The sequence below is a fragment of the Talpa occidentalis genome, unplaced genomic scaffold (assembly GCF_014898055.3).
Source record: "Talpa occidentalis isolate TD23 unplaced genomic scaffold, MPIMG_talOcc4v2.1, whole genome shotgun sequence".
NCBI lineage: Eukaryota > Metazoa > Chordata > Mammalia > Eulipotyphla > Talpidae > Talpa > Talpa occidentalis.
In genome coordinates, this window is record NW_026555331.1 from 138,933,124 (window position 1) to 138,960,590 (window position 27,467).

General features: G+C 38.4%; 1 protein-coding gene across 13 annotated transcripts in view; it reads right to left on the minus strand.

The window, feature by feature from the left end:
* Nucleotides 1–27,467, minus strand: part of UBE2H (ubiquitin conjugating enzyme E2 H) — a 98,957-nt gene that overhangs the window by 15,494 nt on the left and 55,996 nt on the right. For 8 of the 13 annotated variants that reach the window (XM_054692665.1, XM_054692659.1, XM_037513092.2 and 5 more), the window contains exons 2-5: nt 27,248–27,324; nt 26,179–26,253; nt 10,640–10,679; nt 8,698–8,750 (exon numbers count right to left, since the gene is read on the minus strand). In XM_054692665.1, coding sequence (XP_054548640.1) covers nt 8,698–8,750; nt 10,640–10,674 — 88 coding nt within the window. In that variant the 5' untranslated portion in view covers nt 10,675–10,679; nt 26,179–26,253; nt 27,248–27,324. Of the gene's footprint in view, nt 1–8,697; nt 8,751–10,639; nt 10,680–15,757; nt 16,487–16,737; nt 16,884–26,178; nt 26,254–27,247; nt 27,325–27,467 lie in introns of those variants that run through there. The other 5 variants (XM_054692662.1, XM_054692660.1, XM_054692663.1 and 2 more) reach the window with 5 other exon arrangements.

Consider the following 27,467-nt stretch of genomic DNA (forward strand, 5'->3'; position numbering starts at 1 on the left):
AGTGGCATATTAGACCTCTCCTGACTACTCGCCCACTGCTCCCCTCAGCAGTATATTTCAGTCTATCTGCCTGTTGTGTTCCCCACTCTGTCTCTGGTGAATCCTCTCACCCCCACACCTCTGGCCTGTACCCCAGTTCTTATATGCATAAATAAATAAATCTTGGACTTCCCCGGTGGCACAGGGGGTTGAGCGCAGTGCTATGAAGCTGTCCACAGCCTCTGCAGCACAGGTTCGCTTCCCGGCTGGCCAGGGAGATTCCCACATGGTGCAGCAGACCTCTCCTGCCTCGCCCACTGCTCTCCTCAGGAGTGTCTTCGGTCCGTCTGCCTGTTCTGCTCCTCACTCTGTCTCTGGTGAAGCCTCTCACCCTCCCACGCCTCTGGCCTGTACCCCTGTACTTGTATAAATAAATAAATCTTTTATTTTTTTAAAGGATATAAATAAATCTTTTATTTTAAAAAAAAGATTTATTTATTTATACAAGCACTGTGTACAGTCAGAAGTGCAGGAGGGTGAGAGAACTCACCAGAGCCAGAGCGGGGAACAGAACAGGCAGACTGACAAGGAAATACACTGCTGACGGGAGCAGCGGGTGTGGCAGGAGAGGGCTGCGCGCCATGTGGGACCCTCGCCAGCGGCCGGGGATCGAACTGGCACTACAGAGGCTACAGGCAGCTTCGCAGCCCAGCACTCAACTGCTGCACCACCAGGGGAGGCCCCCATTTATTGGTTTTTGCTCAATTTATAAGGAGTTGTAATTAATCATGAATTATTAAGCGAGTCATGAATTTGTGTTCAAAATAAAATCCCATTTATTCAAGGGTTTTTTTGGGGGGAGGAGTGAGAATCTACTATATGTAAATACATACAGTCCCATTTTAAAAATCAGAAAGAGGGCAAATAAAATTTCCAGGTTTTCTTCCATTATTTAATAATTTGGCCTAATTAATAAATCATTACTTTCCTATTCGTTAGGCAGCTCCTAAGAAACTATAATATTAACAATGGATTTAAGTTTTTAAATTTAACTTTCTCCTGCTTACAGTCTGAACACCAAAAAACAGAGAAATTTTATCCTCAAAAAGGAGTCAGAAACCTATAGACCTCAACTAGTGGATCAGCACTGCATATGCTCAAGCAACTAGTTATTCATGAGAAGGGCTGGTAAGCAGAGGGCCCTGAGCAGAGACATGCCCTTGAGGAGAACATAAATAAAGCTAATCAGGAGGCATGCCCTCAGAAAAGCAGGCAGACTTGGAAAAAAAAAATTTTTTTTTTAAATAACCATCTCTTAAGTAATCTGAGGAAAAAACCTATGTGGCTAGCTGAAGCAGACCACCAAGAACTTCCTGTGGTACCCTGGCACAGGACCAGCCAGCCACAAGGCTTGTTTTGCTATATTTAGTTTACCAAATGGTGACATGCTGCTAGTGGAATGAGATATCCAGTCACCAGTATGCTGGAGGATAGATTCTAGATATAATTACTAATTGAAAGAGTCTTCTGTGTGGACAAAACGTGCAAAAGGTCTGAACTCATCAGATTTATACTTTCTCTGTTAGTCCATGGGTTCTTTTAAAGACAGAATAAGGTCTTACGAAGAGGATCATGAAGGCAAAAAATAAAACATCTCTCCTCAAATCTCTCTCTCTCTCTCTCTCTCTCAAAAAAAAAAAAAAGATATTTAGTAGGAACTACTAACAATAGTTATTCAAGGAATTTTTTTTTAAAGATTTATTTATTTATTTAGTTAGTTATACAAGCACTGGGTACAGTCAGAAGCGTGGGAGGGTGAGGGAATTCACCAGAGCCAGAGCGGGGAGCAGAGCAGGCAGAAGGACCGAAATACACTGCTGAGGGGAGCAGCGGGCAGCAGGAGAGGTCTGCGCGCCATGTGGGACCCTCCTCCGGTGGCTGGGGAGCAGCCGGGGATCGAACCGGCGCTGCAGAGGCTGCGGGCAGCTTCGCAACCCAGCACTCAACCGCTGCACCACCGGGGAGGCCCCCTATTCAAGGAATTTTTGCAATATCATGATATTCTCACTATCATTAGAGTTTTTAAATGTCAAGCTAAATACAAGTATTTTTGTTATATGTGGGAAAGGAAATGTGAGAGATGTAGGCAGGGCACTGGAGAATTAGTACTGAGGATTATCAGGTACATTCTGCTAAGTGCCAGGTCACCAACCAGAGTAGTGCAGTTATGTAACATGGAATGATTTAAAGCATTCTGAACAGAAAAGAAAATCAACTCCCATCCATGGCCTAATGACAGCTCCTTCCCCCAATGTATTTAAACTGTAGAAAGCTATAGAAGAAAGCTACTTCATACCCAGAATGAAGACAACTCTTGTTCACCCAAAACACTGCCCTATTGTCATGTCAATCTCAAGACACCTCTCACCTCACTTAGGTGTTCTTTAGAGGTTATTCATCCTCTTTCCAACCTGGCATGACCCTGCTTACCTTAAAAGATCACAAGCTAAAACATGGTAATACGATTTGTTATTAACCTTACAGAAATGAGGGCAGTTAATATATAATGAGCTAGTTGTTGGGTTTTCTTACAGTCATACTAAAACTCATTATTAAAGTTTTTGGTTACTAGACTAATTTAGTGTCAGACTAATTTAATGTCAGAAAATAACAAGATAACTTTATGCAATTACAAGATAAGCGACCATGCCTGGGGAGAGACTACCTATGCCAGTGACCACAAGCAAACGAAGGGAAAACAGATGAGGGTTGCTTGTCCATAGCCTCACAACTGAGCCCTGAAAGTAGAGCTCCAAGGAAGTGGCACACAGCGGTGGCTCCTCTCCCACAACTCACAAAGTCTGGACCACTCACTCCGTGGTTCTAATGTCGACCACCAGTCAATGTGAATGTGATGTTCTTTCATGAATTTCTGCTATGCTCTTCAACCTAAAAGGACCTCCTATTTCTGGACATAGCTAAATAAATTCTTGGACCATATAGCATATAGCTAAATAAATTCTTGGACCATATAGCAACACCCCATCTGAGTATTTCCAAGAGACAAAGGAGGCGGATCATGGAGTTAGCGCTGTTGAAGCTATCAAGTCTGAAACTCAGCATATTTCTTCTTTACTACAGCTGACTCGTCTCCTGCTATACTGTAAAGAAACTGTCTATGAGATTCCTAATGACATCCTGCTGTTTCGCAGGCAAGATGATGTCTGATTCCAGCGTGGATGGATCAATACTAAGTTTTCATGCCTGTTCAGACAGCAGTTGTTGACTACAGTGTTGTGTTTGTGTGTATATGTGTATGCATAGTTGATATATATACACACACATGTATATCCTATGTGTAACTAGGATAGTTAAAATGTCAATGTGAAGATGTCTAGAAATATCTAGAAACATAATTAGCATACACTAAGGCAACAGAAAGCATTATTTTAAGACACAATTAATTAAGCCAAAATGTGGATTGTTTGGAGAGGTTCCCAAATTACCTGACTGAAAAGAGGGATGGAATAACTATTTCTAATACAAGAAAGTTTAAATTCATCTAACAGCTTAAATTCATTAGGCATCATACTATCAAATATAATTTATGCTCTAAAATGTTTCTGAGCGCTTGGTTAAAGAAACTTTCTCTCTCTGTTATGGACTCCCAGACAACACCAGTAATTTCCCAAATGTTGATCTTTTTACTCTATCATCAACAAAATAAGACAAAATAAGGCTAGCAACCCTAAGGGTGAAATTAAAACTGTAAACTCCCATTTTATAAGAAAGTTTTCTTCTTTCTTCTACCTTGTCCACAGCTTAATCCACAAAATAATTAAGTCAGTGGAGAAATGACTACAATGAAAGTTGGAGAGAGAACCACAATTTGCAGGGGTCAAGTATGCAAGGGCAAGGGCGTGGGGAATTAAAGCCGTGTTGCAGGGCAGGTACCCAACCTTCCAAGAGTGTGGAGTGAAAGGCTACTATAGATAAAATATATTTTGGAATAAAAAGAAAACTGGGGGGCCTCCCCAGTAGCACAGCGGTTGAGCACTGGGTTGCAAAGCTGCCCGCATCCTCTGCAGTGCCGGTTCGATCCCCGGCTGCTCCCCGGCCACCAGAGAAGGGTCCCACATGGCGCGCAGACCTCTCCTGCCGCCCGCTGCTCCCCTCAGCAGTGTACTTCCTCACTCTGCCTGCTCTGCTCCCAGCTCTGGTTCTGGTGAATTCTCTCGCCCTCCCACGCTTCTGACTGTACCCATTGCTTATATGAATAAATAAATAAATCTTTAAAAAAAAAAAAAAAGAAAACTGGGGCCTCCCCGGTGGCGCAGCAGTTGAACGCTGGGTTGTGAAGCTGCCCGCAGCCTCTGCAGCGCCGGTTTGATCCCCAGCTGCTCCCCGGCCACTGGAGGAGGGTCCCACATGGCGCGCAGACCTCTCCTGCTGCCCGCAGCTCCCCTCAGCAGTGTACTTTGGTCCTTCTGCCTGCTCTGCTCCCCGCTCTGGCTCTGGTGAATTCTCTCACCCTCCCGCGCTTCTGACTGTACCCAGTGCTTGCATAAATAAATAAATAAATAAATAAATAAATAAATAAATAAATAAATAAATCTTAAAAAAAAAAAAAAAAGCAATGTTAAAAAAAAAGAAAACTGGAAAACAGAAGAGGAGCTTAACAAGCTATGTATAGATTAATGAACTTTCTTTTCCACTGCTTTTTAAAAGTACAGTTGCTTTTGAAACTGAAATCTAGATCCCGTTGGCTGAATTTTAAGTTTCCCAGAGCTTTTATCTTTGCTGTCTGGAAGAGCAGGAAGGGATATTAAAAAAAAAAAAAGATGCTATCATACAGGAAGCCAAAATGAATCAATTTTGTGATGGCATCTGCTACTTTCCTTTTAATGTCATGAGAATAACAGTAACTTCATACTGGATGTATAACTTCATACTGATGACAAGCATCTTTACAAAATTAACCATATTACACACAATAATTAGCTCTCCTGCAAGGTTAAATAATATAAAATTAAAAATTACTGGGTGATTAAGTTACAATTATACCAATTTTGAGCTTTCTGAAGGAACAAACTGCATGTATTTTTGGCAAAGGCTAACAGGATGCGAATAGAAACAATACATCAAATGAACTACCCAAATCAATTCTGCATGGGGAAGGGAAATAAGGGGAGTACTAATACACTAAATTTACTACAAATCTGGTTACCAGTATAAATCTGAACGTTCAACTGGGAATTGCTGTTAAACTACAAATATGGATACTCATTGTACAGAGCATGCCCTGGGGCAGTTAACTGCAGGAAATTTCACATGGAATTCTCTGCTTCTTACCATATTATACAGCTGAGAGGCTGAAACAAATTTTAGTGGTCAGGCTAATAAGCCTTTTGCTTTTCAGTTATTATTTGTTTTAATAAGCCAACTTTCTCCTACTTGTTCCATATTATAGTAGATATTTTTGTCCTTTGAATGAAGATTCTCTTAAAAATCACTATAGGAAATTGAGTGATTCAGAATTCACCAATTATCAACCTTCAATGCCAAGGGCTTGAGCAGTTTGTAATAAAAATTCAGTTCATCTCTGCAGATCAGATAAGACAAAAAGAAACTTCTAAGATATTTGAACCAACCATTTCTATCAGTAGTTTTATATAAATTGTATTTACTTGCTCCTAAAACTCTCCATGAAAGAAATGTTGAATTTTCTTGAGAAATAGTCGGGGTTTGAACAAAATGTCAAAATAATTCTCCTCTGCAGGCTTTATTTTTTATTATACTTAACAATATTATTTCTGCACTTACCTGTAATGTTAGTGTGCCCATGTTCTTATATGATGGAATACTTCATTATACTCATACACATGTGATACAGAAGTAAGAGTTCACTTTGACCAATGTGGTTTAACTCTTGTTACTCACTAAATGCTTTGGAAGGTAATATAAGAACATACTGTAACATTTTATAGATGGGATGAAACCTTAGTCATGTTGGCCTTCTGCTCTGAAGTCTGTTCTGAAACTTATATTCCTGTTGTAAAATGGTACAACTACTTTGGAAAACAGTTCCACAAATGTTTAAACAAAGAGTTACCTTATAACCCAGCAATTCCATCCCCAGGTCTGTACCCAGAGAAATGAAAATCTATGCCCACATGAAAATGTGTGCATGGATACTTACAGAGGTATTATTCATGATAGCCAAAAGGTGGAAACAACCAAATGTCTATCAACTGGCAAATGGGTGTTATCTAATCCATACAATGGAATATTACTTGGCCATAAAAGGAACAAATCACTGATACATGTTTCCACATGCATTTTGAAAACATGAAGTAAAAAAAGTCAGTCACCAAAAAATTCCATTTATGCAAAATGTCTGGAATAGGCAAATCTATAGAGATAAAAAGTAATTAGTGGCTGCCTAGGTCTGGGGGAGGGGGAACAGAAGAACAAGAAGGGTGTTGGCTAAAGAATCTTTTTGAGGTAATGAAAATGTTCTAAAACTGTGGTAATGGTTGTATATATCAGAATATATTAAATTAAAAAACTATCAAGTTACATATACACCTTAAATGTGTGATTTTTATGTATGTGAACTGTAATTCTATAGTTATTAAAAATCTGAGAAATGAGGTTCCTGAGACTCAGCAAACCTCTTCCACAAAGCTTTTCTGGTCAACAGTAAAAGTATTAGTTAAACTAAAGTCCAATTTACTTTATTGTAATTGGAACCATCTTGTAGTATTTTGTTATGTACAATTCTAAAATGTGAATGTAGTTTAAGAAAATACATCATTACATCAGATATTCCAGGCAGCCTGCCATGAGACATTTTTACCAAAAAAAAAAAAAAAAAAATCCAAAAGAAATCCATTTAATCAACCTCTTGAGTTTATGTTCTTGTCACTTCATCTCCTGTAAGCTGTCATTTCCCTAAAAAACTCTCCTGTGAAATAGTACTGGGCGTGATTAATCCACTCATTTCAACAAATTATTTGAACCCTTATTATATACCAGGTTACTGTTTTAGGAAGTTGTATATGCTCACACACACATGCAACCAAGTCCCTGCTCTGGTGGAGCTTACAACCTAACAGGATAAGATAAATAATAAACCAATACTGGTTTGAAAATAGGGCACTATGCTATGGAGGAGTGTTATTTAGATGGAGTGGCTAGGAAAGGAGGCGTCACTGAGGAAATGATGCTTAATGGGAGAAAAGAAGGTGCCAGCCAAAGATCAAGGAAGGGAACTCCAGGTAGAGGAAACATTCTTGAATGGCAGAAATCAAAAGTGAGGGGATTACCTGTGTTGTTGGTGACCAACCTTCATGCACTAACTAGTGCAAGAATGCCTGGCAAGTAACTTGCCAATTATGGCTGAAATAAAATGTCTTAAGTACCTAAAACTGCTAAAGGGTCTCACAGCTCTCCAATAAGAGTAGTTTGCCTCAGTCTAAAGGGACCTTCTCTTCTCTTCTTGTACCTCTGAGCAACTCTTCCGTTGTTGTTGTTGTTTTTTTTTTATTTATTTATGCATGCAAGAGCTGGGGTACAGGCCAGAGATACGGGGGGTGAGAGGATTCACCAGAGACAGAGTGGGGAACAGAATAGGCAGACTGACCAAAGTACACTGCTGAGGGGAGCAGCGGGCAAGACAGGAGAGGTCTGCTACGCCATGTGGGTTGCTCTCTGGCTGGCTGGGGATTGAACTCGTGCTGTAGAGGCTGAGGATTGCTTCATAGTGCGGTGCTTAACGCCTTGCGCCACCAGGGAGGCCCCAACTCTTTTGTTTTCTGTACCATTCATTCTTACACTGATGTGAGACACTGTGCTTAGAGTGCTAGGAATTAAAGATGTGTGCCCACATTCTTTCAGGCAGGAAATAGTCTAGCAGCACAAAAATGTAGGCATAAACAACAAATACAAGGTAGGAAGTAAAAGTGGGCCACAAAGGAGAGATTACTTCCAGCTGGAACATCAGAGGAAGCTTCATGGGGTAGAGGCTTGAGAACAGGGAGAGTCTATAAAGGCTGAAGGTTTGGACATGTAGTGGAACAAATAGACTGTTGTCTTCCTCATTAACTTGAAAGATATCTTAAAATACTTTTAGCTCTGCAAATAAGTTACAAGCTCAGGGAAAGACTGCCTGATACTCCATATGTCTCTCTGTGATATTTAGCATAGTATTTTGCAGACTTGGGTATTTCATGAATGGATTCACTGTAAGAGATGTCATTTTCAACACTGAAGGCTAAATTATTCTTTGTTTCAAAATGAGGTTTTGGCCTTTGAAACAGGTGATCCCCTAAACCTCTTAATACATCATCTTAATATTCAGGGGCATCCCTGAGAGTTTTTTCCAAAATGAAAAGGTACTATATAGATAAACACATATACAATGTTCTGAATACAGCATAATATAAAATGTTTGCTTATATATTTGTATGTCTGCATATGTATATCACTATACCTTAATTTCAGAATCTCACAAGATTATTTTAAACTTCTACTGCCAAAACAAAGCTGCTACATGAGAAAAAAAATTTTTTTTCACTTATTCAACTTTCCCATCCAGGCTCTCAAAATCCCATTCCAATCCCAACAAAACATCTTAAATCAGCAAAGAAAGCCAAACAACATTTTTTTTAGGCAGTCTCAACATCTCTAAAAAAAAAATTCCATGGCCAAACTCACCATAGAGAGCTGTCCAAGTTTGATTAATTACATCTAGACACACAGTTCCTGACCTGAAACAGATGGAAAGAATGGCATTTTTTAAAAAATTAGAAAGTTAGTTGCATGTATCTAGCAACTAATTTTATTCATCAAGAAAAATATGTCTAGTATTTGTATAGTATCAATTAGTAAGTTTTACCCTGGATCAAATGGGCTTTTAACAACAATAAGCATAAAGCAAAGATACATGTAAGAAATCCACCTAATCCTATGTTCAATAAAATTAGATTTTTATTCAGTGGAATAACTTAGTTTGTCCAGCAGCATGTCAGAAAAGTCAGGCTCTCAATGGGAATTGTTTATTTTAGAGGGAATTAGCCCTACATCAGAAATAATAGCAAAATGCCTATGATCTCCATTACTACATTATATTGGAGTGAATGGGTTCCTGGATCCAGTCCCAAACTAGGGAGGGAAGTGGTAGGGGTGTCCTTACCCCATTGAAAGAGCAATTCTCAGACACTATGAGAATTCAATTTTGATACTACCTGGAGATAGCATCAAATTGCACAGGTTTAGGGTTCAATTCTGTAAGACTGTAAGATGAGAGCACAATGTGAATATACAACTCTTTCAAGCATGGTCTGTTACAAGCATGGCCTTTTACTTCCTTCAACTGGAAATGGTAGATGAAGGAGGCAACAGTGAGAAACAAGCTAATCAATAAACTGTATTTTAATATAAAAAGAAAAAAGAAAAATACGTTTAGTAGATTAAAAAAAGAATCCCAATTGGGGAAAGTATGATGAAAGCAGAATATATACAAAGTCTTAAGTGTCTCCTTACAAATCCAAAGGGAAAAACAGTGACTATACCGTGGAGAAGCCAGACAATATCTTAAACAGGTCATGAGAGTTAACACTGGCAACCAGGGGCCCCCCCAGTAACCCTGAGGAGGACCAGATCTCACTTTGTGGTTTTCTGGCTTTAAGTTTATACCCTGATTCTAATTATAAGGAAACATAAGACAAGCCCAAATTGAGGTGCAGAGTATAAAATAATTGGTCTATATTCTTTAAAAATGTCAATTTTATAAAAAGCTGAGGACCCATTTCAGATTAAAATAGTTTAAGGAAATATGACAACTAAATGCAATACATGATCCTGGACTGGATCCTTTACCTCAATGGGGAAAAAAAAAAAAAAAAAGCTAAAAAGTACATTCCCAGAATATGGCAGTAAAACAAGAAAGTACTGCATTAATATTAAATTCCTGAATCTGATGACTATTTTGTAGTTACATAAGAGCACATCCTTGTTAGGATGACTGATTAATGGAAGTATTAAAGGACAGCAGAGTGTGATATATATACACAACTTCTTCACACAGAATTCAGCGTATCTCATAGCATGTAATAGCAAAATTTAGTGCGTGACAAGGAAAAACTGTAGAACAAGTAGTGGTTTATATTCAACAGCACTGGCGTTCAGGAGGCACTGCTATCACATTAAAATATCACCAGTAAAACATTAGAATGAAAGAAAGGGATAATTAAGATTCATGAAATGAAAGTACACCCATTCACGTTTGCTTTAATCTCAAGAACTGAGAAATACGTAAAGGGCTGAAAATAGCAAATCTGTATACTGAAAGCAGATCTCCAAACTGTGTCTAAACAAAGAGAAGAGAGATGTGGAATGTCACCAATCCCAGCTGACACCAAGGGAATCGAAGGACCCATTCATGACAATGGAAATAACTAAGCAGTCCAATAGCAGAATTCAAACTAAGTGGTTTAGAATGTCATATCCCTGGGATTCTACAGTTAAAGTGACCATTCATACTATTCTATCTGCTGATAAAGTCCAAAAAGATAATTGGGTTTTATAATAGAGAGAGATGAACTCTAATCGAGAGCAGTTGCTGCTAAGATTTAAACATTCTTAAATAGTTACTTACGCTTCATCAATGTTGGGATGGAAAATTTTATTCATGAATCCTGTAAAAAGAGATGTTAATTAGCAGCAAACAGTATTCAGAGGAAAAAATAGTTTTAAAGTATTTCAGTATTGGAAACAATTTCAGTATTGGAAAAAGGCGATGATACCAATAACTCAACACTTTCCATCTTAGATCTTTGGTTACTGACAACACAATATTCTCTTGACAGCGTAAATTAATTAAAATATTTCTGTTCTATTAACCAAATAAGCAAATTTCAGGAGCAGTTCAGCTTCTTATACAAAAGTTATTAAAGGTTCTTGCCAAGAGAGTTCATAGTACTAAATGGTTTATAACTAGTGCCAGGAAAAAAGAAAGTTACTCTGACTCGCCTCCCAAAAGTTTTATGGTTCAATCTCTAAATTTGGAGGTTCTGCTTTTGAACTTCTCCTTCTGAAGCTCACATACTGAAAATAGCAAATCTGTATACTGAAAGCAGATCTCCAAACTGTGTCTAAACAAAGAGAAGAGAGATGTGGAATGTCACCAATCCCAGCTGACACCAAGGGAAGCTCACATACTGGTACCACTGGACTACACTGCGCGGAATACGAATGGAGCTGCTGAAATGCTAAGGGCTACCGCTTCCAAACCACAAAGAATTTCATAAGAATGGTGACCAAAACATTTCCTTTAACTTCAGTCTACTCATTTCAGGAAACCCAGTTTTGATTAATATTGGGGCAACCAAGAAATTGGCCAAGGGGTTAAAAAGCAAATTTTGTAAGATGGCGATGTCTGTTAGGGAGTTGTACTTTTTGACTTATTCCAAGAAAATAGAGTGTAGACTTTAACAAAAAATTGATACTTGAATTCTAAGGAGAAATTAATCTCTAAGGTAAAAATGAATGATTTAATCAGTTTGTGCAAATGCAAATGGCAGTATTCTAGAGTACAGATTCATTGTCAAAGCTGTCATTTGTCATACTTATCACCTCATTCCTTTCAGGACTTCCTTACTCTGCTCCACACTGAAGTTCTCCCTAAAGTTACCATCCTTGTGTCACAACTCTGCTCCTCCCCCCCACCCCACCTTCATCTTCTCTCTTTCACATGCATTCAAAACATATGTGGTCAACACCGACAAGTCATGCAATGTGCCTGTTTATGGTAGAAAATAACTAAGACAGTACACTATTCGTGTAGAGGTCACGGTAGCAGTAGAACAGACACGAGAGAAAGAACTGCCATATGCACAGAGTTGACACAGTCGGGAGAGAACGTGTGAGAGAGGATGACGACAGGAAAGAGGCAGGGACCTGGCACTCGAGGAGGATCCTCAAGGATGAGTGGTGACACAGGTCATGTCTAAAAACTCTAACTTCTCTAGACTTCGAAACGGGATAAGAATACAAAGTCTTGGCTATTTTGGTCCTCCAAGTACTAATTATGATTCTTATTTTTGGTTTTTAATCCTTGTGTAGAAATGACTTAATATTTTCTCTATTGCTTACAAGCAAATCCACGCAATAAATTACTCTGGCGCAAGAAGTCTTGTGTCCAATTACTAGTTCATATTAACGTTCATTAAGGAAATTAGAGATGTTTCAAAGTAGATTTTAAAAGTGTATGTTTATAAAGAGACTATACTAATAAGCCAATGGGAATGTTCATGTCTTAATGTTTAAGGAGAAAAAGCAGGATAAAAATTCCTATACAATCCAAGAAAAGCACAAACACAAGCATTCAAGAACATCTGTGAGGATATTCATGGCAGCACAGTTTATAAAAGTCAAGAACCGAATTCAACCCCATTAGCAAAGACTGGAGAAACTCTAGTACATTCATATATTGGGAGTCCTGTACAGCCAATGTCATGAACTTGATCAGTGTACACCAACTTGAATTGCTCTAAAGCTGAAGTGGGGGAAGTTGCAGAGCAGTCTCTCCAAAGCATGGCATCATTTAAACCAACACAAAGCAACAGTACTATTCTCTGGAGTAGCCAGTACAGCAATCTGTACTGGACCAACACATACTAAACTTACAAAAAGTATTTCAGTGAGAGCACAGAGCTAAGGTCCTGGTGGGAATAGGGAACAAAACAGGGAATGATGATTAAAGATGAATTTATCTCTATCACTATGATTCCTTTTTAAGAAAAGATAATGTGCTTTTTAATTTGCTCCTTTTTTAAAAAAGTGTGCACATAGATAAGAAACTGGAAGCAAATACATACGTTAACAGTATTTAATTCTTCATGGTGGGAGTATTTTCTCCATTACTTTTCAAATCACATCACTGCCATCCCCACCCTTGCATCAGAATGAGGATTAAGCAATGTGAAAATGAGTGTCAACAGCAGTGAGATCTGAGACTCCATTATTTCTACTACACTTTTGACTTGCCAAAAGTTCTACAATGTATATAGTAATTGGAAAAAACTACTTTCAAATAATAAATTTATAAACAGCAACAAACATTCTAAAGTAGACCTGATTGTACATAGATTATCTAGTGTTAAACACTCTATAGGAAAAGACACACTAAACTCAAGTATTTTATTTGACATCTCATATCTTAAACACTCTTGTTTAAATAATATAAATTCATTAAAAAGAAATTGGGAGGGCCTCCCCGGTGGCGCAGCGGTAGAGCGCTGGGTTGCGAAGCTGCCCGCGGCCTCTGCGGCGCCGGTTCAATCCCCGGCTGCTCCCCGGCCACCAGAGGAGGGTCCCACATGGCGCGCAGACCTCTCCTGCCGCCCGCTGCTCCCCTCAGCAGTGTACTTCGGTCCTTCTGCCTGCTCTCCTCCCTGCTCTGGCTCTGGTGAATTCTCTCACCCTCCCGCGCTTCTGACTGTACCCAGTGCATGTATAAACAAAACAAACAAACAAGCAAACAAATAAATAAAGAAAAAACATGCCTCTATTAAAAAAAAAAAAAAAAAAAAAAAAAAAGAAATTGGGAGATTCTCAGGCTAGAAGGTATGTAGTTCTCAAAATTTCACTATACAAAGAAGAATACTGCTGTCACAATTGTCAAAAAACTTTCTGAAGAGTGGGAAACTACTATAAAGTATATCATCCAAGAGACTTGTGAAAAGTATTTTGCTTGAAGTTACAAGTAATTTAAAATCCCTCCTCTGAAAATAAAAATAAAAATAAATTCCCTCCTCTGCTAGAATTCTCATAAGTAGTGAAGCAACATCTATGGTTAAAATTCCCAATGCTGGCCCAAGAGTCACTGGAGAACTCTAACAAACAGGAGTGCAATGCTAGAAAGTAGCAAGTATTATGGAGAAAAACACAGCAAAGGGGACTCAGAATGGAATGCTAGGGCGGGGGTTACAATTTTAAATAGGGTGGCCAGGGAGAGCCTCAGAGAGGGCTTCATGGAGGAGGTGGTGAAGTAGGAGTCAGTCTATATCTATGGGAAAGTGTCTACAGCATGAACAACCAAGTGCAAAGCACATCAGGAGTTTGATGTTTTAAGGTCAGCAAAGGGACTAGTGAATGAAGTGTACTGGGAATGGAACACTAGTAGTAAGATCAGAAACATGATGAACACTTGTGGGTCCTTTCAAGGACACTGGCTTTCATTCTGAGTGAGGTGGGAGGCTACTGAGTGCTAGAACAGTGTTATATACAAATGCTTCTTTAAGTTTTATTTTTCATAGGCTTTCTTTAAAAAGAACCTAGTTGGGGAACAAGCTTAATCAGATCACTGCACCTCGGTGCTGGGGAAAGAACAATGGGGAGTTGGCACATCTCAAAACACACAGCTGTCGCTCTTCCAGCAAGAACGAAGCATCAACAATTCTGAAGTCATAGGGAACCTCAAAGATGTGTCAAGAAAACAGTATTGAAAAGAGCTTTTAAATGTATATCAAAATTGTCTCTGAAGGATTAAGGTGCTTCCCTTTTTGTACAAGGCATGGAGATAACATTTTGATCAATATAGTTTCCACACAGGTTTTAATTAAATCTAGATTTTTGGCTTGGTTGAGTCCAAGAGTACATATTTAGAGAGAGCCAAAAAAGGACTTGGTAAACATAAACTTTAGTAATAAGTGGGTTGGAGCTCAGGCTTCAGTCCTCTTAGGAATAAAACACTGAGCTGGAGGACAGCATCAGACTGGAAAGAGCAAAGTACTCACAGGAACATGGATATCCAGTCCTGATTCTACTGACCACAGGTCTTTGGCAAGTCACTTCACTTTTGTGGCCTGGATTATATGAACTTCAAAATCTCCACCTTTATGCTGTTCTAAAGGGACTATCAGCTCTAAAGATCTAGGACTTAATTAACAATGGCCAGTCTACTCAGAAGAGGACTTAAGGGGAACGTCCAATAGTTCGGTTCGTAAAGGCAATTGATTCTGTTAAGGCATACTTTTTAGGTACCTAAGTATTCTAGAGAACACAAAGCTACCAATAGGCTAAGAATACCAGAGAGACACAGATCTGCGTGCTGACTCTTCTAAAGTAGGCAGAAACAGTTTATAAACTTTGCGTTTGAGGAACTCTCTCCATCCTTCCCTTACCAGGCTTTCATGTGAAAAAATACCCAAAGCAAACAAATGGAAAGGAGCACACATAGAAAGGAGCAGACAGTTCCTTTATGTGTGTGCTTGGACAAGATGCGGGCAGTAACTCTGGATAATGACGGCAACAATGGAACTTCTGGATGAGAAGGGGAGGAGACTGAGGAAAAACAGGCTAGGAATTCAGAGAAGGAACATTCTTGGGACTGAGTGTGTTTGCCCTGGCATGTTCTTCTTCCTTTTGGCAAGGCGATCTCCACACTAATGAAACCTCCGCAACAAGAGAATTTTCCCAACGCTTGTTTCTATTCGACCAGGAACTATTTTGAAGATATTTTAAGAGACCGTATTTTGAAAACTGCTTTCATGGAAGCGTAAGTGGAAGTAGCAAGCCATTTTTAATCTACATGATTTAAGATTTTACTCACTACTAAACATTTCCTAATGATATATTTTAGTGATTTGGCCAGATCAAGTTCAGAGCTCGTTTGTTCAATCTTTCGGACGACTAGTCTCTGGCACTCCTCAAGCACTTGTTTAAAAAAAAAAAAAAAGTACAATAGGAACAAATGTTTAGCTAAAAAGCTCACCACCTCTGTCCTGTATCTTTTAGCAGAACATCAAGTGATTTAATAATTCTGGAGGAGGAATCCAAGTCATGCTTAGCTGATGTGAAACTAGAGGTCTTAAAAAAGAAAAGCACAGATTATTAAAATAGGAAAACATGCCATGCTTTTTCTCGTTCCACTCCAACAGGCAACTGCTCCAGAATAACACATCTGCTGACCCACAGACTAACAGGCAGAGAAAGTAAACAACATGGTGTCGAGTCATGCTGAAAACTGGTTATTTCAGCCTGCTTCTGTGTCCACTCCCAGTAAAGGAGGTATAGTTGTACATACTTTCAAGTAATTTCTGATATTGGGGTCAGTATGTAAATAAAAGGGGGAAATTTCACCTTATTTTTCCCCCTCTTCTTGTGAGGGTATTTATCAGATTTGTGGGCAGAATGAAATACCTTGGGTCAGCCACCTATCCAGAAATTTCACTCAGAATAATCTCGAAGAAATGAGAGATCAAACAAGTGACTTGTGAAGCAAGATAAATAGGTGTAAAGTGCCAAAGGGAAAATGGTAGCTCTATCCCAGGGACAAACGGGGCCTGTCTACAGATGGTTGAGGCAGCTGTGGCTGATGCAATTTAATTATAAGCTTATGAATTCCTGTGAGAAAACAGTAAGTGAACACATTAAATTGTTTCCATATTCTATCTTCAGGACAAATGCCCACATAAAGTAGACTATTCAGAACCAAACTGATCTATTTTTTTTTAAGTAGGCATAGTTTTTTAATATAGTTATTAAAGATTGACTCTTAGCTCCCCTTGCAATATCTCAGGCTATAAATTTTTTAAGGGTAATAATGTGAATCTCCTTTCCTAGCAGGCTGGAGGTGACCAGAGTTGGGGTGTATCAGCTAATAAAGGGGTGGAGATGTTGCCAGCTTCTCTAGCGACAGCAGTACTGCTGGCTTTGTGCATCAGTGCACATTTGGAGAGATTTTTGTCTTACCTCAGACAGCCAGGCCCAGCCCGTGGCAGCCTGCACCAGGGTAGAAGTCTCTTCAGAGAGCTGAGCCTTTCCTACTCAGGAGAGGTGGACCTGGGCCGGTCTCTTCTTGGGTGAGGAACCAAGCAAGGAGCTCACTCTCAATGCCCTGTGTCATGGGAACTTCTGAACTGATCCTGTGTGTTCAGGAGATCTAAACTCAACAAGGGTTCCTCTTTTCTGTTTCTTCCTCTCTGATAATATGGAGTCTGAGGAATGGGCTGGATGGATAAGAAAAGTTCATTTATAACTAAGAATAGGTGAAGTGTTATCCCTTCAACAGCATAATCCTTTACCAAAACCTGCAGCCATAAACCTGCTCTCCTTTAGTTTCATTTTTGAAAGACTAATCTCTTTCCTGTCTCCATAATTTATCTTTCAATCCCTCGGTAATTCACACTGTCTGACAGGATTTATGTTCATGATCAGAGGTAGCAAAAGTACAGAATACACTGGACTTGAAATTGTGAGACTTGATTTCAGTTTTCTGCCACTCTTAATAAAGCTGTGGCTAAAAGATCAGACTCCAGTTAGACTGCCCAGGTTCTACTCTGTGAGCCTCCGGTAAGTGACAGAATCTCTTTGCCTCTCTATTTCCTTATTCATGAACTAGGTTGAAAAATGGTATCTGCACATCATAGAACTGTCATGAAAATTAAATGAACTAATGCACACATAGCATTCGAACAATAACTGGCACACAGTAAGCATTCATAACGTTATGTCAGCTTCAAGAGCTCAGGCAAGTATTTTCACCTTACTATCCTCATCCTGAAAAATCAAATTATCTGCTCCTATAAATTCACCTCCTAATCCCTTACAAATTGTCAAGAGCTTCAGAGGATATTCTGACTATGGAATACTAGATTTATAACCCCATCACAGTGGAAATGGGAACTACATTTACTCTGATATTTATTATTAAAGACTGTTTAGATTTGCATTTGGCATGGTGGAAAAAATACTAGACTGGAAGCCACGAGGCAGAATCTGCAACTAGTTAGTAGTGATATACCTCAGTCTTTCTGGGTCTCTTTTTATCATCCTTAAAACAAGGCAACTGGATAATAATCTTTGAAGTTCCTTCTAGCAAAAAAAAATATTTTTTCACCAATACCAGGAATATTAACAAATCTTAAATTGTGTGAATAGGCTTTTCAAAGGGAACTAAAAGATGCTACTCCTATTTGTTTTTATTTTGTTTTTATTGTTTTTAAAAAGATTTATTTATTTATGCATACATAAAAGAGCTGGGGTACAGGCCAGAGATGTGGGGGGTGAGAGGATTCACCAGAGACAGAGTGGGGAACAGAACAGGCAGACTGACTGAAATACACTGCTGAGGGGAGCAGCGGGCAAGACAGGAGAGGTCTGCTGTGCCATGTGGGATTCTCCCTGGCGAGCCGGGGATCAAACTCGTGCTGCAGATCACTTCATAGTGCGGTGCTTAACCCGTTGCACCACGAGGGAGGCCTCCTATTTGTTTTTAAAAGAATCTACATTTAAAGAAAAAGGAAGCCAAGAATATGTGTTTTCATTATGATACCAAATCCTAAAAGGGGAAGAAATGGATTTAATGCCAAAAAGATGTCAAAATTAATAACCAGCTCAAAAGCTGGAGGTCACTCACTATAGTTAAAGTAGGAAGTAATCTAAATAGCAAGTTCAATGGAATTCTTATACAGCAAATACAAAGATTATATAATAAGTTTCCAAAAGCAGAATTAAAACTGGCATAAGCCAGCTTCAAGAAGGAAATGGAGGAATCTGATCAAAGGAAGCATATTTGCTAAGCTATCCTTAGAAGTGGCCTGGGGGCAAGGGAGGGAAAGCTAGCTACTTATTCCTCTGGCTAATAGCAAGATGTACATGAATGAATTTAAATCCATTCATTATGGATTCAAGAGGGCAATTTGACCAGTGACATCTTCCACCACTGAGAACTTCAGTGCTGGCCCTGGTCTTGCTCCCCAGCTCCTATCCTTTTCAGTGACATTATCAGCCCCTCTGACACCCTGAATTCTTAGTTCCTTTAGCTTCTCCTCAGTGATGTTTCCTCTATCCCATTGCATTCGGACCCCCAGGACATACCGTGAATATTGTCAACTCTACAAACAGCTTTACCTTCCTCATTTCCCCCAACAAAATCCTCTCTCCATACACATTCATTTCTTCCACTCAACAGTTTGCCTAAATGTTCATGGTCTTCTCAAACGCCAGTTCTCGCGCACGACTGACCTGATGCCTTCATATGTTCTCAAAGGTATTGCCCCCTCAATCTTTCTCCAGACCCCCATCCGTCACCAAACTTTTCCTCTTCTACACAACTCCCTACAACAAGCAGAAAAACATCCTGCACAATCTCCTGTTTTAACAAAAAACCTTCCTTCCATCTTCCTTTAGGTTTGTATCGTTTCCATAATACATGTAAATTTCTTCAAAGTAACTCAAGCCAGAGTCTCATCCTTGGCACCCTGATCCAAACCACCAGCATCTCCACTCTTTCCCTTCATTAAAACCTACTTAACACATTTCAATGATTTTTCCATTAAAAATATAACCACCCTTTAACCTAGCCTACAAAGTCTTACAGGACCTCATCCAGACCGCCACCTGGTCCGCATCACCCGTCTCACTCTTCCCAGGCTCTTCCGGGAGTGTGTAAACACCCCATCTGGCTCAGGTTCTTTGGCTTCTGCCTGGAATGCTCTTATCCCTCATCTTAAGAGGATCGTATTGACTTTTTATTTTCTCCTCATTTAGGCCTCAGTTTAAATTTACTATATCAGAGACCCTTCCTGAATACCTAACCTAAGATACCTACTTTGTTAATTCTATCCCATCAATTTTCTGCATAAAGCTATCAGACATTTTAAATTTTGCTTTATCTCCTCCCCACCCCCGCCCCGCCCCAAGGCCCTGCCCAAAGAATATGTGTCAAGAGAGCAATGTGCTCACTTCCGTATCCCTAGTACCAAGAATGACCTGCACACAGCTGGTATCCAGTAAATTTGTGGAGCTGATTGAAAGAAATGTAGGGCCTCCCTGGTGGCGCAGGCAGTTGAGCGCTGCACTGTGAAGCTGTCCGCAGCCTCTGCAACAGGGGTTCAATCCCGGCTCGCCAGGGAGAAACCCACATGGCGCAGCAGACCTCGCCTGACTTGCCCGCTGCTCCCCTCAGCAGTGTACTTCGGTCAATCTGCCTGTTCTGCTTCCCACTCTGTCTCTGGTGAATTTTCTCACCCTCCAGTGCTCTGGACTGTACCCCCATTCTTGTATAAATAAAATAAATCTTAAAAAAAAGGAAAGAAGTGTAAAATATATCCATCTTCTGAGAAAATAGATTCTGTCCCAGCTGCCATACATAATCTTTAAAAAAAATCCATCCTGAAAAATTTCATTTCCATACCACCAGTAAAAAGCACTTTAACAAAGGCTTATATTCTCATAATATTATCTTTTTTTTACAATTTTTCCCCCCACTAGAACCTTGTTTCTATCTACCAGATTCAAAAGATAGCAATTACTTGTGATAGAGATTACATAACTCTTTGAGGCAGGTACTAAATTCAAATCCAAGATCATAAAAAAGAAAGAAGTCTATAGGTAATCTTAAAGGAATTTTGCTTCCTCAGTCTAAGAATTCATCCTATTTTTGGAAGTAAAGTCCAAGTAGGCCTTTGTCAAATGACTAACCCCAAACCGCTCATGAATGACACACTCCTCTCTATGCTAAATCCTGGCCCATCTCCGACTTCAAGCTGCTCTCTCAGGTTTACTCACACTAGCTGCTGAAGGGATAACTGTATAACTTTCCATTTAGGAAAACATAAAGTGAATTAATAATCTAAGTTCTACAGTTAGTCATACCATATTATAAAACCCCAACCCCAAAATAGAATGCCAGAAAAGTCTGATATTCTGACAATGAAAATGAAGGTCACTTCTCTTAATCACTGTCATAAGTAAAAGAACGATGGCACACTGATTATCAGAATGCCTCTTGATTAAGACCCTGTGGCAGACTGAGAGATTTAGAGGAGACGCAGGCCCATCGCCTTCTCTAGTCATTTTTGGAACAGGATGACCAAAATTATCCTACTTAGATGACAGTCTGATTTAATTATAAAACCAATGGTATATCTCAGTATAGAATTCTCACTATTATTAATGCACATAATTTTTTTCTTTTGTCTCCAGTTACTAAAGGGTAGCTCTTGCTAAAATGCCAGCAACATTAAATTCCACTGCAGAATGAGCTTGGCCTTTCCTGGTCATTCTATCAACATTCAGGAAACCACTAAGTGGTCCCTCCAGGATCCTGTTCTCAACCAAACATGGAAGAAGTCTTCCTCATTGTTAATACTGAGATTGTTTCCAGACTAGCTAACTAGACCTTGCAACACAGTTTTCTATTTTAAAAAGTATAATGACAGCACTCTCAGGCTGGTCTTATGGTTGATTACAAAAGATTAAAAACTACTCTATGGTTCTACGTAGAATGCAGCTCTGAAATTCTGAAACTAGTAATCTGAAACTCATAATCTGAAATCAGAATGCCAGTAATCATTTAAAATTAAGACGAAATGACACCTTAACTTCCTCTCCAATGCAGGTATATAAGCAAAGTAAATATGATGTGATAGAGATTTCCGTAGATCATTAAGGGACTTCAGGTAGTTTCAAGGTCTTTAGTGGCTGAAAGGCCTTACTTAAATCTAGTATTTTATTAGGAGACGTAATTTCCCCCCTGGTTTCATTTATCAGAAGAATTACTATTATTATTGTTATTAGCTATGAACAGGGCCCTTTTTGGTTCTTATGAAGAGAAAAATGAAGCAAGGGGGGAACAAAAGCAGAAGAGTCAGTCTAAAAAGAGAAGAACTGCTTGAGGTAACAGCCCAAGAGAAGGGAAAAAAGGAAAAAAAAAACAGCGAGGAAAAGCTATGTGTAAAGGTATAAAGATTGTATCCAAGACATAATAAACTAAACTGTAAGGAGGAAGATATAGGAAAGGGGAAGGCATGACATTTACATGCACGAGGTAATTAAAATTCAAAGGATAAAAAGAAGGGAGGTTGGTGGGAAACATGGGGACCTGGTAGAAATTCTTTCCCAGGATAGCTTGTTAGCTTTCTAGAGCAAAAGAATGGAAATGTAGACTCAGACAGAGATGTAGACAGGACACTCAAAAGACATGCTTCTAATCATGTGTTTAAAAATATTTGTAACAAAAAGGAACTTCTTGCAGAGTATTTGGAAATTACAAAATGGTTTTAATCCCTTCAAACAGCCCACAGATAACTGTAGTCTATATTTCAGCATTCATGCTTGGAATGTGCATGGAAAATAATTAGAGTTACACTATATAAAGTTATACATCTCCCTGAGAACTCCTTCAAAGATGCTGTTAAAATATCAGTGATGTCTGTAAAACATTTTTGTGCATTAAAACAACGGTCAACTGGGTAATTTAGGTTGTTCCCAACTTTTAAGTTTTAAAAATAATGCTGCAATTTACATATTCTTACATATTAATGTTAGTGCACAGCTCTGAATGTTTCCTTAGGATTATTTAATTTTAAAGTAAAATCACTAAAAGGCAATAAAATCGTCAATATATACCGCTAGGTTGGCTAATACCTTTGCCAACAATGTTTAACCTGCAGTTTTGTAAAAATCTGCATTCTTTGGATTAGATAAAATCATTGTGTATCCTATGCTTATTTTTAGTTATTTTTACTTTTATAAAAAATTGCTCCATGTTACTTCTTTATATGCAATCACTTATCTTTATTTCACCTCACAGCAAATGCAAGTCTTTTCTTTGGTAAAAGTTTTCTCTTTATAGATGAGCACATGTGTAATGGTTGGAAACCATGAATCTGGAGAACATGGCAGGCTCTGTAGCAACTTCTTTGTATGGAGTGAGGGGTTTTGAAAGAGTACTTCTACAGTCCTTATGTACACCTTCATATCAGGGAAGCTTTGTGAAAACTATATTCTCGGCACACACAGGATTTCTTATAAAAGCCTGTCGCCTAGATGCACTGACATTTCCTAAACTGAAGGTGCTTATTCATAGCTTTTCTATAAAAAAAAGAAACACTGTCACTACAGTATATGCAGTATTTTATTTATGTTGATCTTTTCTCCTAGCCAGTGAAGGCCTTCTAAAGCCTTCCTAATGCCCAGTAGGATGCCACATACTCTAAGTATTTAACACATCGGTCAATATCAGAGTTCATGAAATTCCAGTATTTCAATTTTCTAGAAGAGGAAACAATGGCTAAGGTGAGTTCTCTCTCTCAGGCCAGAAACAGGCTTTCCTGATAAAGAGTCCAATGACCAACCAGACTCTCCCCACTCTACATAGTTAGTGACACCCATAGGCACTGCTAAGCGTTCTAGGAATATTTCTCAATGAAAAAGGTGTAAGTCTGAACTCTCAAAGAAGACAGAACTTAAAAGATTCAAATATGACTTATTCCAAATCAGTATTTTCTGACAACTTCGCAAATATTTCAATGATGTTACAACTGGTTACAGAATTTTTATAATTTCTCTTTGAAAGGGTCCATTGGGCCAAACTTATCAAGAAAATCATAATCCTAAAATGCCAGTCAATTCCAGAATAATCTATCTTACACCCCAACTGATGTTACACAATCTTTCCACTCATTAATTCTCTGGGATTAAATGACCTTTATTTAGCCATTTTAAAAAAATTATATACAGTTTCAAAGCATTAAGATTTGCTGTCACTTAACACATTCAAAGAGAATGTAAAATTCCAAAAGGTGAACCCAAGAAGTCTAAACAACGAAGGCAATGTCAGCGTTCATTACCTTCAAGATGTCTAGTTAAACTCTTTAAGTTGCTTTATTACTATTATGAAAGAAAACCACACACTTATTTAAAGATGCAGTGTTTTATAAAGGACAATTTTAGTTACAGCTCATTGCAATTCTTTTAAAACTTTTGGAGGGCACCTGAAAGATGAGCATGTCAGATTATATTGAACATACACCTAAATATGCATTGAAAAATGTTTTAAAGTACATACACCAGAATGCAAATAATGATACCTCATTGATGGGTAAATTAGGAGACATCTTAATTTTGCTAAGTAAAAGGTGCACACTTTAATATTAAGAGTTTAAAATTTGACTCAAGAAGAAGGGTATGACTGTTAGAGGCAGTGTTTAAAAAGAACACTGAAGTTGGGTTTATCCTATTTCTGTGCCCCTCTGTATAAATTTACAAGTATCTGTACAACCCAAAAAGGAAACCTTGCCTATTCTAAGTGAGCCACTACCTCTCCAAATGTTTAAAGCACATTCCAACAGTAATTACATTGTTGATGACCTGAAAATGGGTCACCCCACACAAATGATTAAAACTCTCTTATGCAATGTTCCTTTGGAGGAAACAAGGACAGCTTGTACAAATATTTCAGCTAGATCTACTTCCCTTAAAGAAGATGGTACACATTTGCAGGTATTAACCAAGCATAGAGAAAGGCAAAAGAAAATTAGGAAGAACTTAAATTAGCCTAGTTATCTGTACCAGCCAATTTCATATTTACATTGTTAATTAAAGTCATCGGCTTCTCATGCCATTAGTTCAAAAACTGTCTAAAGTTTAGATATATTCACTTTAAAAGTTATGAAGTAATCATATTGCTCAGAAAAATATGTTAAGACAAGCTTTGAGAAACAACTACATCTCCATAGGGTATGTAATTGCATTTTTATAGGTTAACTGTTAGTTTCAACAAGTTATAGTTTCCTTTCTGATTAGGAATTTGGGCAACAAAACTAGATTTAGCATACCAATTTCTAGCCTTTAAATAAACAGGCATTTGCGAAATATATTCAAATGAATTTATATGGTTAGGACATTCTGCTTGTAAAGGCTTAAAGTTCATTCCATTCAACTGCATAAAGTTTTAAATGCAGGTATAGAAAGAATACTTCAAATTAAGATAGAAACGGGACAGGGAAACCATAACATGATAGAAAAGCCCATCTAACCTTTGTAAAACCTACATTCCACCAGCCGGAATGGAATTGGAAAAGGGTTGCTGTCAACATCTCACAGAGCCCTTTCTAGTTCAGCATCTGAAACTCAAAGATCCTTGCAGCAATGGGAAATTTCCAATTCAATTATCCATAAAGTACCTTCTCAATCACTGAGCTTAGAAAACTCACCTAAGGGAACTTAAGTGGAAAATACCAGTTAATTCTTTAAGTCACCATTAAGGCTTCCCAGCCTAATAAGGAATTATAAACTCTCCATAGTATTTTTTTTTTATAGCATAAAACATGTAAGGAAGCTAGAGGTTGAGGGAGAGGGTCCTGCAATTTATTGGAAATTAGTTCCTGACTATCATAACCTTTCTGTATTATTTATCTAAGAAATGTGGGGGCCTGGAATCATAACATAAAGCTCAGAATGTCTGTGGTCCACCTCCTTAAAAAACCCTTTTGGTTCAGGGGTGAGAGGAATGGTGTCTCAACAAGAGATTTGGCATTAGTTTCAAAGACAAGCCCACAGCAGTAGCAAGATGTTTCAACTCTAACAATTCTGAACATGAGGCTCAGTCAGTGTAGCCATCAGTGTTCAACATGTTCTAATTTTATTTTGTTCTTCCTTAAAATTGGTCAATGTTTCATAATATTTTTAAATCATCTAAGAATGAAATGTTTAAAAGCTGGATTAAATTAGCAAAATTACTACCATTCTATAATCTTATAGATTATAGAAAATAATATAATTATAGAAAATAATATAATTACTATAAAATTAGTTAAAAGTGTTAACCTTCAATTCCTAAATTGTCAGTAGGTGCCTTAATGGGGGTGACAGGTTAATAATATACCCAATTAAGACAGAGGGAAAACAGTATGGAAAAAATACCTCTGTATACAACCCCACCAAGGTTTCTATTCAACTTTCTCCCACTGTTTAAAGGACTAAAAAGACGGGGAGTAGGGGAATTGGAAAAGGGTCATTTCACTGCTAGGTAGGATACAGAGAGGATTTTCAGATGACAGAATTATAATGGATACTCTATTTTAGTAGAACAGAATTCCAACAATCTGGCATTTAACAGAAGAGGTTCATTTTACCGCTAATAGCCTTAAATGAATGGGGTCTTAAAATTAATTGTTTAGTCTGACCCTGAACAAGAAAAACATAGAATTATAGCTATCACAATCATCACACAAAGGGTGTATCTGAACTATGGAAGTCCCCCCCAAAGTCACAAATGAACCAAAGCCAAAAAAGGAGGAAAGGTCAGTTAAATAGTGACTCTAGAATTATTTCCCACAAAATGTAAAATTTCTCCCCCCTTGATTTCAAAACTCTCTTAAGGAAAGAAACTGGGTAGTTACATACCTATAGATGGAGATTTGAAAGGGTATTTATCAGGAAGATCCACTCTAACTTTCCATACTCCCCCTTCATATGGTGCTAAAAGAAAAGTAAAAATGTTCAACATTAGAACTGTCTCCATATTAGAAAGTAAATCTGACTATAAATACACATTAGATCCTAATTTCTTTCAAAATTAATTTCAAGACTTGTTACCTGGAAGCACTAATGATGACTGACATTCCCAAGGTAAGCCTTTTAAAGTGTTATCAAAATTTAAAATGAAACTGATGTAAATACAAATTTCAAGTCATGGACCTGTTATAGCTAGTAGGTATTCCATGTTCAGATTAAAACATTTTTCTTTAAAAGACCAAGAGGGCCTCCCTGGTGGCGCAGGCGGTTGAGCGCAGCACTATGAAGCTGTCTGCAGCCCCTGCAGTGGGAGTTCAATCCCGGCTGGCCACAGAGATACCCACATGGCATGGCAGACCTCTCTTGTCTCGCCCACTGCTCCCCTCAGCAGTGTATTACAGTCAGTCTGCCTGCTCTGCTCCCCGCTCTGTCTCTGGTGAATCCTCTCACCCTCCCGCACATCTGGCCTGTACCCCAGTTCTTGTATACATGAATAAATAAATCTCTCTCTAAAAAAAAAAATTATATATATTTAAAAAAAAAGACCAAGAGATATAAAGTAAGTAAACCATAACTCTCTCCCCCAATTTACCTTATTATTTAAAGTATTAAACACAATTCAATTATGTGGTAAGTGATAGCTTTCTATCTCAATTACTCCCGCTATGCCCTCCCAACAAAACCCAGAAAAATAAAAGTCCCCCCTCCCCAAAGCATCCATGTGGTTATCCATCACAAAACCCAGAATTCCCAACTCATGTTTAATACTATCACACAGAAATAAAAAGGAAAACCAATAAATAATTACAATAAGAGCACAAGGTACTTCCTGCTTGTAGTGTTCAACTCTATCTTCAAAAACTACACATATCACCCTCTGTATGATATTCCCACTGTGTATTAAAACAGAGTAAAAAACTGTAATAGAATTAGAACACATACCAACACATGTACTTACTTCCTTGTGGTCCATAAAACTTCACTACAAATTCATTGAGTCCTCCCAGGATTGTAACTTCATGCTTACTCTCAATGCTAAGGTGGAAGGTAAAGGAAATTACACAGACTTTATGTTACCTGGAAGCACTAATGATGACTGACATTCCCAAGGTATGCCATTTAAAATGTTATCAAAATTTAATGTGAAACTGATAAAAATATAAAAAATCTGTTAAGTT